Genomic DNA, 14,913 nt, shown 5'->3' with positions numbered 1-14,913 from the left:
CTTTAAAAAAGAAATGCAAACCTGAAATGAGCAGAAGTTGCAGAATCAGACCTCCTTTCATCTTGATGATGATGATGATGATGATGATGATGATGATGATGATGATATCAAACCTCTGTCTGTGTCCTGATGACACACTGAAAACCAGACATGATCTTCAGCAGTGACTTAAACGTCATGACCTGCAGTTAGAACACATTATGTATTGTGACCTGTCACCAGCTCCGCTCACAACCAAATGACTAAATGACTAACGCGTTGGAGCCAGGGATCTGTTTGACGCGCTGTAGACAGTAGGTGTGTAGCAGGAATGTCACTCAGCTTGTTAAGTAAGCACTAAGTGGTGGTGACACAGAGGTGGAAGAATTACTTAACATATGTAAAAGTATCAATACCACAATTTGGAAATACTATTAAAAAGTAAAAGGCCTGTATTATACAAATTCGACTTGAATAATAGTAAAACATAAAAAGAAAAGAAAAAAGAAGATCTACACGCTCACAATGAGTCACGTTGTAGATCGGCTATTTTCAAATTGCCCAAGTATAAATAGGGCGTGATTAGGAAGTGATTAATCTGCAAAAGTAACTCAACAAAAGTTTTCAAATAATTATAGTGGAGTAAAAAGTACAACATTTGCCTTTGAGATATGTAGTCGAGTCAAAGTTATAAAGTACTTTTTTTTTTCTTCTCAAGTTACGCTAAAGGTTCCTCAAAAGTGATACTGAAGTGCAGTACTTGAGTATGTGTACTTAGTTACTTTCCAGTACTGTGGTTAAATGTGGTTTGCATGGTGTGCCTTTCACTCATTATGCTGCCACGCCACAGCTACAGTACAGATGCTGCTTTGTTGCTGCTGGAGGAAAATGACAGGAGAACAGACAGGCTTTCCATAATATGAAAAACATTAACCACCGCCTACTGTGGCCTGCTTTGTGTGACGACATTAACAAGCTGTTTACAGCAGAAACATTAGATTATTCCCCTGAGATAGAAACCAGTGGTGGAAAGTAATACATTATTACATTTACTCAAGTAGCCTACTGTACGTAAGTAAGTGCAATTTCGAGGCACTTTTACTTTACCCCATTAAAACCGGGAAAGCATCTGTGTCATTTTAGATTTTGGCTATGTATAGCAACATAAGTTTTTCAGAAAACTGTTAAGTTTTTCAGAAAACTGTTAAGTTTTTCAGAAAACTGTTAGGACTTAGAAGGTATTTGTAGCATCGGCTTCAGGTCTTAATGGATTAATTGAGTGTTTTCAATACTTCTACTCCACTATAGAGTTCTAAAGTCAGAGAGAGAAGGATGAGGCTTGCAGGGCACCGCGTCAGGCACCCAGAGCGAGGCAAGCAAAATGACACTATGGGAGCCAACCCAGGGCAAAGCCAGGAAAGGCAAGAAGCACCACCTACGTACATGCACTGCGGCGCGACCTTTGCGTTTTTTCCCGGGTTTGTTACCTTTTTGTTTGTTTTTTTGTTACTTTAATGCGTTTAATTCGGTTAATTTGGTACAAAATAAGTACTCCATGAAGTGCAGATGTCAGAGTTTTTTTCTGTTTCTTTTTTTGTGATGAGTTTGTGATGTGCTCGTCATTTCTCATGGGTGCTTTAGCCCGGAGGCAACCACAGTATCCGCGCCCTTGGGCACGACAGCTTAGCTAACAAGTTACAACCCTGTAGAGCGCAAGACCCGGATGTTACATACGAGAGTATGGAGGGCAGCGATTCAGGAGTGAGAAATAAGTTAAATACTGTAATTGTGATAGTAATCATTGTTATAGAGTGTTTGTTCAGTAACAGTCAGGGGTCTTCTCGTCACTCTAGCTCTTCAGTTAAAGGACAACTTCACCCATTTTCAACCTATCTTCATATATAGATCCTTACTAATGCTCCTGATAACATTGTGTAATTCTTTTGTATTCAGTCTTTCTCATAGGAGGGCTGTGGACACTTCAAAAACCCGTCTACCAGCGACATCATCGTTAGGAAGGTTTTATTTTTCTTCAGTATTTTTTATTTAGATTTGTATTAACGCAAGAACAAGGCTTCCATTATAGCATGCTAACTTTTATGCCCACTTTACTTTGCCTATCTTTAAATAAAAAGTCAATATCAAGCTGTATGTTCATATACAATTGGTCCTCACTAATGCTCATTAAAAGATTGCATAATTTCTGTCTAGTCATGTCTAGTCACTGTGTTTCAGAAGAGAGACAGTCCAGAAGCCTGTCTACCAGTGACATCAACGGGAGGCAGGTTTGGTCATTTCAAACAAGATTCCATTTTTTTTCTTTTTTAAGAACAATGGTTTCCATTTCAAAATGTTTACTTTCCAGGAAGAGAAAGGCTGAGAAATCCCCGGCGATGACGTCATTGGTAGGCAGGTTTCCGAACTGTCCATAGCCCACCAATGACACACAGAGTGAGTAGACAGAAATTGTGCCATATTAAGATGAGTATCAGTAAGGACCATTTATATGAAGATAAGGCTGAAAATGAGTGAAATGGTAGGTAAGTAAGCCATGCTGAGCCATTGTGGCCCATAGGACAGGAGCCTATCTCCTGATTCTGTAGCATGAGGTAGCTTGATATCAGTGGTGGGAAAAGTATTCACATATTTTACTTAAGTAAAAGTATTGGTATCAAAATGCACTTGATGTAGGCCTACCAAAAGTAGAAAGTACTCATTATGCAGAATATCCCATTTCCCAAGTTTTCAAATATCTTTATATATCTATACCTCACTGAGACAAATTGCCCTATATATATATATATATATATATATGTGTATATATATATATATATATATATATATATATATATATATATATATATATATATATATATATATATATATATATATATATATATATATATATATATATATATATATATATATATATATATATATACACATATATATCTTTTTATTATAATATTATATAAAAATCTTTTGCAAATAGCAGATCTAAGCTCACAATGCGCTGCATTGACACGACACATTGTGAGCTTGTAGATCGGCTATTTTCAAATGGACGAAATGTATATACTATATAGGGCTGAAGTGGTTAATGTATGTTTTGTAACAATAATCTAAATCTACAAAGTAACTAGTAACTAGTAAGTTTTCAAATAATTGTGGAGTTTTTCAAGTTTTCAAATATTAAATTGTACCTTTTTATTGTACTTTTATTAAAAAAATAAAAGTACAATATTTGCCTCTGAGATGTAATGGAGTAGAAGTAAAAGTACTTAAAACTGGAAATACTCCAGTTTTAAGTACTTGAGTAAATGTATTTAGTTACTTTACACCACTGCTTGATATACATGTACACCCCCTGGCCATGACACTAGTCTGTTGCAGGCACTTATCCCCCAATCCCCCCAATCCAACTCCTAATGCTGAGTAGCAAGGCATTGGGTCCCATTTTTATTGTCTTTGGTTGTGACCAGGCTAGGGATTGTTGTACCCCGACCTCCCAGTGTCAGGTCAGACACTCTAAGGCCATTGAGCCGAAATGAGTGAAGTGTTCCTTTAAAACTCATCACTCAAGAGTATGTATTTGCTGTGCCCTCCTACAGGTGTGTGCAGAGCAGTTGGTGGGGTATTAACATTTAACAAAGGTGTTTGCTGACCACTCAAAGGGAGGAAGGCTAAGAATGAAGAGCAACAGGTTTTGCAGTGAGTGTGTAGACCATTCATTGCTGAAAGAGGAGGAAGTTATATTATAATTTCCTCGTCTTTCAACAAGATCAACTTAAAGTGACCTTACAGGGCCTTTAGTCACATTACCCCTGGGGTCCTTATTTTGGGCATGTCATTTTAGGGGACATTTTTCAAACTGTTTCAAAGACTGACTGACACTAATTGTTCCTACCTCAGGTGGCCTCGTAAGAGCATCAATGCAGTTTAAATGCAAAAAAACAATAGGCCATGTCATATTTTCCATTCATCGTTTATAATTTAGTTGAGCTTATAGCATTTATCAGACACACCTATATTTGGTATGTAGACTGACAACATTACAGCTGAGGAATGTGATAATTTGATATCTGCCTGGCACGCACGCACGCACGCACAAGCACCCACACACACACACACCCACCCACACACACACCCACACACCCACACACACACAAAGCTATGAGCTGGTCAGCCACTGCTACGTCCTGTATTGGTTCTTATCTAAAATGAACACTGAGGATTTCTTCCAGAAAAAAATGGAATTGCCTTGTAGTATAATAATAGATACATCTATTTATCTTATTATTATGTAGAGATCTTCATCTGATAAGTCTCTATAAAATATATATCTAGATATTCAGTGTAAAACTCTCTTGGTGACATCATGGGTGTCAGTCACTGCCAGTGCTTGTGGTAGGGAATAGCCTAGTTGTTTTTCTTTTGATAAGTGCATTTTCATATTCGATGGAGTTTTTTTTGATGCATTATGAAATATATGAGGGGCAGTTACATAATACAACTATTGCAACAATTCAGATACATTTATTTAACCGTATTTTAGTTTTATATATTTGCATTTAGCTATGTATGCATTGAAGGATTGGTTCAGGCCATGTAGCCATGGGAGTCAGAATGCCCTTTTAGGGTGCTTAGTTAATATTATGCGCACAGGCACAATGCACAGGTTGGTCAGTGTGTGTGTGTGTGTGTGTGTGTGTGTGGTTCTACATGAAAATAACATCAAACAAACAAACAATCAACATCAATACATAATTTAGCAGACAAACATAAACAGTAACACATTGGTCAACTATCATGCAACATATAGGTCAAGTGCAGTGTTATATAATTCAAACAAACCTAAATAAACATTATAAAACATACATCTTTACTCACTGGTGGTCACAGACAGCACACTCTGACTTTTTACTGTAGTGCACAAACCTCACTGAGACAAATTCCCTCAAATGTAAAACTATAGCAGATCTACAAGCTCTCAACAAGGCATCTGCTTGCAGATCTGCTATTTTTCTTGTTGTTCGTCATTAACCCATAAAACCGTGAAAGCATCTGTCATTTTAGATTTTTGCGTTGGCTATTCAAACAGAAGACATACAAGCTTGCAGCACTAAACGCACTGCACAAACATTTTTGAAAAATGTTGAAAGTGTGAGAACTACGGATTTAGACAGCATTTGTAGCCTTAGACCTTAGGCCCTAGGTCTTAATGGGTTAAGTGGTTAACCACTTAAACCTCATATGGGTAACCGGAGTCCCACAGGGCTCAATACTTAGTGTCTTTTCTGTTTTCTGTTATTGTGGGGAAACCTTTCGCTGAAAACAGCCGATCGATAAGCTCACAAAGCGACGCAACGCGTCGCGTTGTGAGCTTGTCGAAATAAGCTTGTGAAAGATGGACTAGAAATAGTTACGTAATCTTTCACTCAAGAGGGGCAATGCCCGTCGGCCGTCGCATGTTGATGATGTCATTTGTCCATGTGTGATCTAGCCCTATGGAATTTATGGAATACATGTGCAAATACATGTAATAATTCCTAAAGTTAATATGAGCATCAAATCAATATCTAAAATATGTTTTTATTTGCACATGCATTCCATACATTCCACAGGGCTAGACCACACATGGACAAATGACAGCATCAACTTGCTACGGGCATTGCCCCTATTTATTAAATAAATCAAATATTTAAGCTATTTTTTATTTTACATTTGAGTTACAGAGGACAATTATAATGTATTAATGCAAATTTTCCCTTATAAGCCAGGGATCCTCTTTTTTTTTTTGAATCTACAAAATGATATAATGCAAGGTAACAATCAGGCAATAACCGTCCAAATAACCAGTAAAGACTGATTGTTTAATAAGTTGTGAACATGGTATGTGTGGTGGTGGGTGGTCCCATGGGAGACATGTTGGCTCCAGCAGGGGGACGTCACGTGACGCTGGCCTGGAGCCAACATGGCGTCCCTGTCTGTGTGTGTAGTGTGTAGTGTGTAAACAACAACAGTATCACAGTATATCACAGAGTGTGTGTGTCGGCCTCCTCCTCGTTCCCTCCTCGCGTCACTCCGCGTCTCTCTGGGAATAACCTTTTACCAAACCAACACCAGTAATGTGATACAATAGCGATGTACTGAAGGTGTGTCTGGTGAGTAAAAACGCTGTTTCCGTTCAAAACCCGCACAGAATGTGCCGATGTTCGCTCTTTTTCTGCCCCGTTTAGCCCACTGAGCTAGCTGGCTAGCTAGTTAGCTAGCTGCACTACCAGAGCTAGCGAGCTAACGTTAGCCAGTTAGCAGCGTTGCCATGTCTGCTTATTATAAGCGGATTTGGGGCTTATTTGGCGGTGAAGTTGCTCGTAAATATTGGTGGTTGCGGTTATTACTATTATGGTTTCAACTAGCCGCAAGCAACTCTTAAGATCCTATGTTTAATATCTGGAACCTAGAGATGCAATACCAACTAGCCATGGTTCACGCGACGCTCGTCTGTCACAAGCGTCTTGGAACCACTTGTTCCTGGTTTTTGAATTGTCTACATTTACAACCCGTACATCTACATGAACGTTCAGATTTCAAATATAAAGTGCTGACCCCAAAACCACGGATGTAACAAATTAAAGCGCCCTGGTTTAAGTACCCGTATCTTCCGTTTTGTTCCATAAAAAGCATTTTAATCCGATCGGTGGCCATTTTCTCCAAGTGCTTTCTATTAACCCTATCGGTTGGGAGGTGTACTGCACTCTGATACATTATAACTATGGAAAAAAAAAGATCAGATTAAAATGCTTTTTATTGAACAATACGGAAGATACGGGTACTTAGACCCAGGCGCTTTAACGTTTTACATCTGTGGCGTTTTACATCTGTGGCTATTTTTGAAATCTGAACGTTTGTAGATGTACGGGTTGTCATGATATGACAGTCATGTTTCAGGGCTACAATACCAACCCTTGACAGCCCATACATCCAAACAGAAAAGTCCTCCTATCTGATTGTGTTAAATGACGTTAAATTCACCAACATTGCAGCTGTACGGAAAGCTTGATTTATCCTCTTTCTATCTGCAAGTTTTTGTTTCATAAAAATCCACCATAGACATGTATGATCTACTTTCTGTCAATAAATTCCATGCAGGTTTGGAGAAGCGCTCGTTTTGAATAACCACACCGTCCTGCTGCCTCCTGCATTATTATGTGACATTTCAAAGGTGGTAGTCAGCGGAACCATCGAGTGATTTACAACGAGCGCTTCCAAACTCCAACACTTGGAGTTTGAATCACCTGCATGGAATTTATAGACATAAAGTAGCTCATAACATGTCTCTACGGTGGATTTTTATTAAGCAAAAACTTTGCAGATAGAAAGAGGATGAACCAAGCTTTCCGTACAGCTGCAATGTTGGTGAGTTTAACCTTGTTTGATACAATCAGATGATCAGACTTTTTTTGTTTGGATGTATGGGCTGTCAAGGGTTGGTGTTGCAACTCTAGATTCCAGACATTAAAATTACGATCAAAGAGTTGCTTGCCAGTGGTTCTCAAACATTTTTCATGTCAAGGACCCCCAAATTAATGTGTTTATCTGCGGACCCCCCCATCTAGAAATATGTTGTTCCAGGGACACCCATACCATTATTTGTAGATTGTATTAGGCTCTGTTTAAAAAAAAAATCCACATTTTGCACTTTTCCCCCCAAGATAAAAAATAAATAAATAAATAGCCAATGTACGTTATGTTTAAAGGGAGAAAGGCGCTTTTTTTTTAGGGCTTGTCTTCATAGACCTGGTCGCTTGTTTCTCTCGCAACACCTGGCAACACTGCCAGTTAGTTAGCTAGCTAGCTGTAGCTAGCCAACTAGCTAGCTGTACACACAACGTCAGTTAGTGACGGGGTGCAGCTGTTAGTATCGTAACGACTAGTTAAATAAAACACGCATTTATTTATCGTTGAAAACCCCAAGTGTTTATTCAGACGGACGTCGTGCGCTCGAGCCACTAGCGTTGCATCGCATTTAAACGGTGTTGTGTGTGTGTGCTAGCTTCGTGCTAATGCTAACCTAACGCGCGTATCGTTGGTTTTTTTTTTTTTTTTTACGAGCTCGTTGTGGGTTTGAACACGTTTATGTGGACCAGTGCTTCTCAACCATTTTAATGTCAAGGACCCCCCAGTTTGACATGTATTAGGCTGCGGACCCCTATGTAATGGCATTTCTATCCCTGGGACCCCAATTTATATTGAAAAATCAATGTTAATTTAACTCCGAGAGTGTACAAATGGAACCAAATGGGGTCCATTTGGTTCCATTTGTACACTCTCTGAGTTACACACCCACAACGGTCCATATGGTTCCTATATGCATGATTTAGCTGGGGACCCCCTGGAACTCCCCCAAGGACCCCTGGGGGTCCCCCGGACCCCACTTTGAGAACCAATGATCTGGACAACACACACACACACACACACACACACACACACACACACACACACACACACACACACACACACACACACACACAGAGAGAGAGCAGGACAACTAACGTGTTGTTTTGAGTCGCTACTAACCTTTCTATTTTATTTTTTTAATGACCAGCCTATTGCACATTAATTAATTAATGCTGGTGTCACAACGATACAGAGTTACAGACCCCTAAGGGGGTTTAAATGACAAGCTTAATGCATGTATGCAAGTATTAATACATGTATTTAATTAGAGTCAATGGTATAGATACTGTCTTCTAAAAATAAACACATACTTAAAACTAAAACGTTTTGGGGGCAAGATTGTACTATAAAAATAGGCATTTTCAACTGAAACGGTTCTCATGGCCACATTTTGTCAGGTGAATAAAACGCAATTTTCTGTTGCAACGAAAAGCCCAATACTGTATTTATACTCTGTAGTATTACGGTGTGTCACTGGCCAACTAACGCACATTAAAGAGCAGATCTACAAGCTAACACAATGCGTCATGGACCTGTAGTACCTTTTTTGGGGCGAGCAACACCGTCGTACTGCAGGGTATAAATGTGGTTAGTTGTTCATTTCATTGCCATGATGAATAGGATAGACGCAGCCAGGCTAGTATAGGAGAAACATCAAACCTTTTCATGTCAAGGACCCCTAAAATGATATGTATTTGGCCGCGGACACTCATCTCAAAATGTGTTGTTCCAGGGACCCCCAGAAGCAAAGATTTGAGTTACAAATGCTTGCTTTAAAAATATGTATATTCGAAGATTTGCACAATATTCAACATTTTTCTTAAATAGCAGCTACAAGCATCTACAGGGAAAAAAAGCAGATATACAAGCTCATAGCGCGGTACTCGGTGCCGCGCTATGAGCTTGTATATCTGCATTTAAGTGGTAAACATTATTGTGATGCTATATTAACACATTTAGCTGTGGACACCCTGCAACCCCCCCCCAAGGACCCCTGGTGGTCCCCGGACCCCACTTTGAGAACCAATGGGATAGAGAAGCAGCCAGGCTAGTATAGGAGAAACATCTGTACAGATAGGATATAGATGCAGTAGTCAAAAGTAACTAAGTACTGTACTTAAGTACACTTTTGAGGTATTTTGTACTTTACTGGAGTATTTTTTCAATACTTTTACTCCTACTCCACTACATCTCAGAGGCAAATACTATACTTTTACTCCACTACAATTATTTGAAAACTTTAGTTACAAGTTACTTTCTAGATTTTGATTATTATTACCGGTACAAAACACATACATTAACCACTTCAGCCCTATATACACTTCGGCCATTTGAAAATAGCCGATCTACAAGCTCACAATGCGTCGCGAATCCTCGCGATGCGACGCATTCATTGTGAGCTTGTAGATCGGCTATTTTCAAAAGATTTGTATACATTTGAAAACATGAAATGGGACATTTTGCATCATATGAGTACCGGTACTTGAAGTCAATTTTGATGCCAATACTTTTTTTACTTATACTCAAAGTCCAATTCCTGACTTTTACTTGCAGTATTGATACTTTTACTTAAGTAAAACATGTGAGTACTTTTCCCACCACTGGATAGAAGTAACCAGGCTAGGAGAAGCAGCTGAACAGCAGCATCAGGATGAAGCAGGCTAAGGCAGGCAGCAGAGGGTTGTATAATAAAATGTTCTCTCAATGTTCCCGTATGTGTGTGTATGAAACAAGGATCCATGCCTTTTTTCCTCCTTTTTTTTTTCTGCAAGGAGAAACGCCTCCTGCAACTGAAGGGGGAAAGTAAAGAGCACCAACACACATTTACCCCACCAGAAAATACCACACCAAACCACACCACACTGATTAATGGGCTTCACATTAACCCATTAACCCATTAAGACCCGAGGCGATTCTTTAAAATGTTTTCTAAATCCAAACAGTTTTTTGAATAAAATCAACAAAAAAAGAAAAGTTCAAGGTTTTTCAAAAATAGCAGATCTACAAGCTCATAGCGCGGCACTCGGTGCCGCGCTATGAGCTTGTATATCTGCTATTTTTGAATAGCCAAAGAAATCTAAAATGACACAGATGCGTTCCAGGTCTCAATGGGTTAAAGGGATAGTTCACCCAAAAAAAAACTTTTTCTATCCATTACTCACCCCATGGAGACTTGAATTCATGGATATATTTTATTTTTTTGTCATATTCCTAAGCCAATAATTTGATGACCAGCGGACCGGTAGGCAGTGGATCCGGTAGGAGACACAAAGGAGACTCTATCTCCTACCGGGACCTCTGCCAGTCATCAAATTATTGGCTTAGGAATGTGACAAAAAACTAAAATATATCCATGAATTCAAGTCTCCACGGGGTGACTAATCGATAGGAAAAAAAGTAATTTTGGGGGTGAACTATCCCTTTAAGACCGGGAACGCGTAACAATTTGTGCAATTCTTTGAATATATATATTTTTTAAAGCGAAATTTGTAACTTCTGGGGATTCTACAAATGTCTTCTAACATAAGTTTTTTGAAAAAACCTATGTTGCTATAATCAGTGCTTCTCAAACCTTTTCATGTCAACATGATGTATTTGGCCACGGACCCCCATCTCAAAATATTTTGTTCCAGGACCGCCCAGAAGCAAAGATTTGAGTTAAAAATGTTCGCTTTACAAGAATATATATATTCACAGATTTGCACCCATTTTCATAATGTTTGAAAAATATCAGATCTACAAGCGCGTAGCGCGGTACTCGGTGCCGCACTACGAGCTTGTATATCTGCTATTATTTAATAGCCAAATGTGTAACATCTGCGTAATGACAGATGTGTTCCCGGTCTTAATGGGGTTAAGACCTGAGGCCGATTCTACAAATGCCTTCTAAATCAGTGGTACACACACACACACGTGAGCTTGTATATCTGCTATTTTTGAATAGCACAACTCAAAAATCTAAAATGACACTGATTCATTCCCTTTTATAACGGGTTAAGCAAGGAAAGGATGGATGTGGATTAGGTCTAGAAAATGTGAAAAATGAAAACAAAACACAGAGAGAGAGAGACAGAGATGAAGTCTTAGCCAAAAATAATAAAAAATTGGCACAGATTTTGTTTGAAATTAAAGGAGCACACATCATTTCCTAAGGTGTAGCTATTTCTTCCAGAAATCAAGTCCAGACAAATAACTAAATGTGCGTCTGATTGTGGAGGTCTAAAAACAAACACCTCACATTTGGTTATTTTATTTGGCTTCAGATAAAGCAAGGAACGAAGGGGTAGAATGTGGGTTAGTTTTCAATAATGAGTAAAATAACAAAAAAGGCGAGTCTAACGATCACACAGTTTTCAGGTATCTCTGTTTTCAACTTTATTGTCACATCACAGGTGTAAAGAAGTGCGTGGGCTTATGTTTTTGTAGAAGACTTCTCGTCGTTTGTAGTAGTTTTCAGTTGGGATGCACCGAATATTCGGCCACCGAATATATTCGGCCGTATATGCCCAAAAAAAGCATATTCGGTATTCGGCCGAATATATTTTAACTTACGGTAAATACCAAATGTATATATATTTTATAACTCATCTCAATATGGACCCATAGTGATTATAAGTTTTGCCTCAATCATATATATATATATATATATATATTTTAAAGAATCATATTCGGTTATTCGGCCAGCTGTCTCCTATATTAGGTATTCGGTTTCAGCCAAGAATTTCCCATTTGGTGCATTCCTAGTTTTCAGGAAAGGGAAGACGTCTAGAGATAGAAAGAAGGAACGAGGAAAAGAGGTCAGATATTCATATATTCCAGATGAGTATTTTGTGGCTGTCGAAACCTCTTACCTCCATATTTATTTATTTTATTTTTCGTAAATGAACGCCCTACTTGATCATATTACAGCGTCAAACAAAAGTAGCAGATCTACAAGCTTGTTTTGAGCTTGTTGATCTGCTACTTTTGCTATTTTTAAAATTTGAATCCTGAACAGTTTTGGACATGAGATATCCACCCGACAGAGATGATATACCGGTACATAATACAAGGAGGTCTGCTGAAATCAGGTCTATGAGCAGGTCTGTTTAACATTTGAGGAGCAATTTAACAAATAATGTTTAAGTGTTCCTACTCAGTAGAAAAAAACCTGTTAATTTAACTCTGGAATGAAGTGTACAAAATGTAACCCTTTTCATGTGTCCATTTGATTAGATGTGTACACTTGCAGATCTGTACGGGTCCATTTGGTTCTTAACTACACAAACACTGGAGATATTACTGTGGCTTTTTCTTCCAGAAATAATGTTAATTAACTTGTATATTAGATACATCTATTTATTGTCTTATGTGTAAATCTTCCTCTGATGCGTCTATACATTATTTATCTAGATATTCCTTTGGTGTGGTGGCTGTCAGTCACTCAGAGTAAATGCCAGGCTAGTGGCAGCCAGGGGAGTTTCTCTTTCACTAAATGCATTTTCATGTTAGATGGATTTTCTTTACAAATTCTGTGAGCTCCGAGAAGCAGACTATTTGTGAGACTGTTTGGCGGAGCTTCTATTGAAGATGGTATTTTCTTTCGCTGTCATCATGCTTCTCTGCAATAGGTTTTCTTTCTGTAATTCAATGAAGGAAACATTTGCATTAGAAAGCATAGACCTTTCCTGTGTTTGTACAGTACAGCTGTAGTCAGTGACCTGTAGCACTGCATGTCATTCATGTCTGACATTCACCCATGTTGCTTTGTTTTAAAGATACGCAAGTTATTTTTTATTGCATATGGATTCTTATTAGGATAGGATAGTGGAGAGAGACAGGGCGCTTGGCAGAGGACAGAGAGGAGCTGCACACTTTTGCAGTTGGGAATCGAACCGATTGGTTATCTCTGACTCAGACACCTGTCCACCCATTGCCACTATTTGCCAAATCCCTCATAATATGAGGTTGTGGCTCGTGGAATAAAAACGTTTGAGAACCCCTGATCTACACGTATGCCCCTTGTCTTGACAGTTTGTTTACTCAGTGTAACTGAAACTCTTTGAACTACCAACACTGGCAATGCAAAACCCTGTAAAGTGGATCATGTTTGAGTTATCACGTCAGTAAAACCTTTTTGTTTTAACCCATTGAGACCGGGAACAAATGTTCGCTTTGAAATAATATATATTCAAAGATTTGCATTAGTTTTCACGATAAAAAAATAGAATTGCAGCTTGTATAGCAGATCTACAAGCTCATAGCGCGGCACCGAGTGCCACGCTATGAGCTTGTAGATCTGCTATTTTTGAATCAAAAATCAAAAAAATGACACTGATGCGTTCCCAGTGTTAATGGGTGAAGGGTGGAATCAGTATCAGGGAGGTATTTGGGTACAAAGGTGGCGGTTTCTACTGTCAGCTGTCCCAGTCCGTTGGTTGCTTGTATGTGTTGGAAATCTCGAAATTTAAACTGACCCAACTGAAACGCTGTCACTCTGGCTGAGATAATCGGGTAAATGTCTAAAATGTTATGTAATTTAACCCATTGAATCCGGGAACGCATGTCTGTCCTTTTTAGATTTCGTTGGCTGTTCAAAAATAGCAGATACACAAGCTCATAGCGCGGCACCGAGTGCCGCGCTATGAGCTTGTAGATCTGCTGTTTTTGAAAAAGCGTGAACATTTTTTCAAATCTTTGAATATTACACCATTGAACCAGCAACAACATTTGAACATAATGTTCTCTTTGTAATGTTCTCCCCCACAGCCAAGTATGTTACATGCATTAACATCTGGTATGTTGTTACAATATAATGAATGTCAGTGTGGCAGGTGTAGCGGACTACATTACACTAATACATCACGCTGCTAGGCTGCTACACCTGCTGCCTCACCCACATACATATATGACGCTGTGGCCACCAACAGCCCCTCCGCCGCGCTCTTAACCCATTGAGGCCTGAGGTTCCGATTCTGCAAAATGTCTTCCAACGTTTTTCTGAAAAAATGTATGTTTCTATATCAGTGGTGCTCAAAATGTTTCATGTCACGGACCCCCAAAATGATATGAATTTGGCCGCAGACCCCATCTCAAAATATTTTGTTCCAGGGACCCCCCAGAAGCAAAGATTTGAGTTCATGTTCGCTTCAAAAGAACACATATATTCAAAGATTTGCACACATTTTCACGATTTTTCAAAAATAGCAGATCTACAAGCTCGTAGCGCGGCACTCGGTGCCGCGCTACGAGCTTGTATATCTGCTATTTTTGAATAGCCAAAGTGTAAAATAATGCTTTTTTTTAGCTCAAATGAAAAAGTGACACGCATGCGTTCCAGGTCTTAGTGGGTTAATGTGAACATACATGAGCTATTCCTGAACCTCCACTGGTCAGTCACTCTGCAGTGCACAGGGCCGTCCCGATTACACATTTAAGTTGACGATTACTTGTCACTCACATAATTGCGAATAACGATTTAACAACTGTGTGTTT

General features: G+C 38.9%; 2 protein-coding genes across 6 annotated transcripts in view; one reads left to right on the top strand and one right to left on the bottom strand.

Moving 5' to 3' along the window:
• The window catches only part of LOC311041637 (macrophage mannose receptor 1-like), a gene marked incomplete at its 5' end in the record, with an annotated part of 36,801 nt that extends 36,583 nt beyond the window's left edge, over nucleotides 1-218 (bottom strand). For all 3 annotated transcript variants that reach the window (XM_084052108.1, XM_084052111.1, XM_084052109.1), the window contains one exon: nucleotides 22-218. In XM_084052108.1, coding sequence (XP_083908234.1) covers nucleotides 22-61 — 40 coding nt within the window. The remainder of the gene's footprint in view (nucleotides 1-21) is intronic.
• Nucleotides 219-5,996: 5,778 nt separating this feature from the next.
• Nucleotides 5,997-14,913, top strand: part of LOC311041450 (retinoic acid receptor RXR-beta-A-like) — a 41,135-nt gene continuing 32,218 nt past the window's right edge. For all 3 annotated transcript variants that reach the window (XM_084051827.1, XM_084051828.1, XM_084051826.1), the window contains exon 1: nucleotides 5,997-6,143. The gene's annotated coding sequence lies outside the window, so the exon portion shown is untranslated. The remainder of the gene's footprint in view (nucleotides 6,144-14,913) is intronic.

This window comes from Gymnoscopelus microlampas (genome assembly GCF_963454915.1).
Source record: "Gymnoscopelus microlampas genome assembly, chromosome: 3".
NCBI classification, from domain to species: Eukaryota; Metazoa; Chordata; class Actinopteri; order Myctophiformes; family Myctophidae; genus Gymnoscopelus; species Gymnoscopelus microlampas.
The sequence above is the reverse complement of the archived record's forward strand: the minus strand, read 5'-3'. Positions and strand labels throughout refer to the sequence as shown.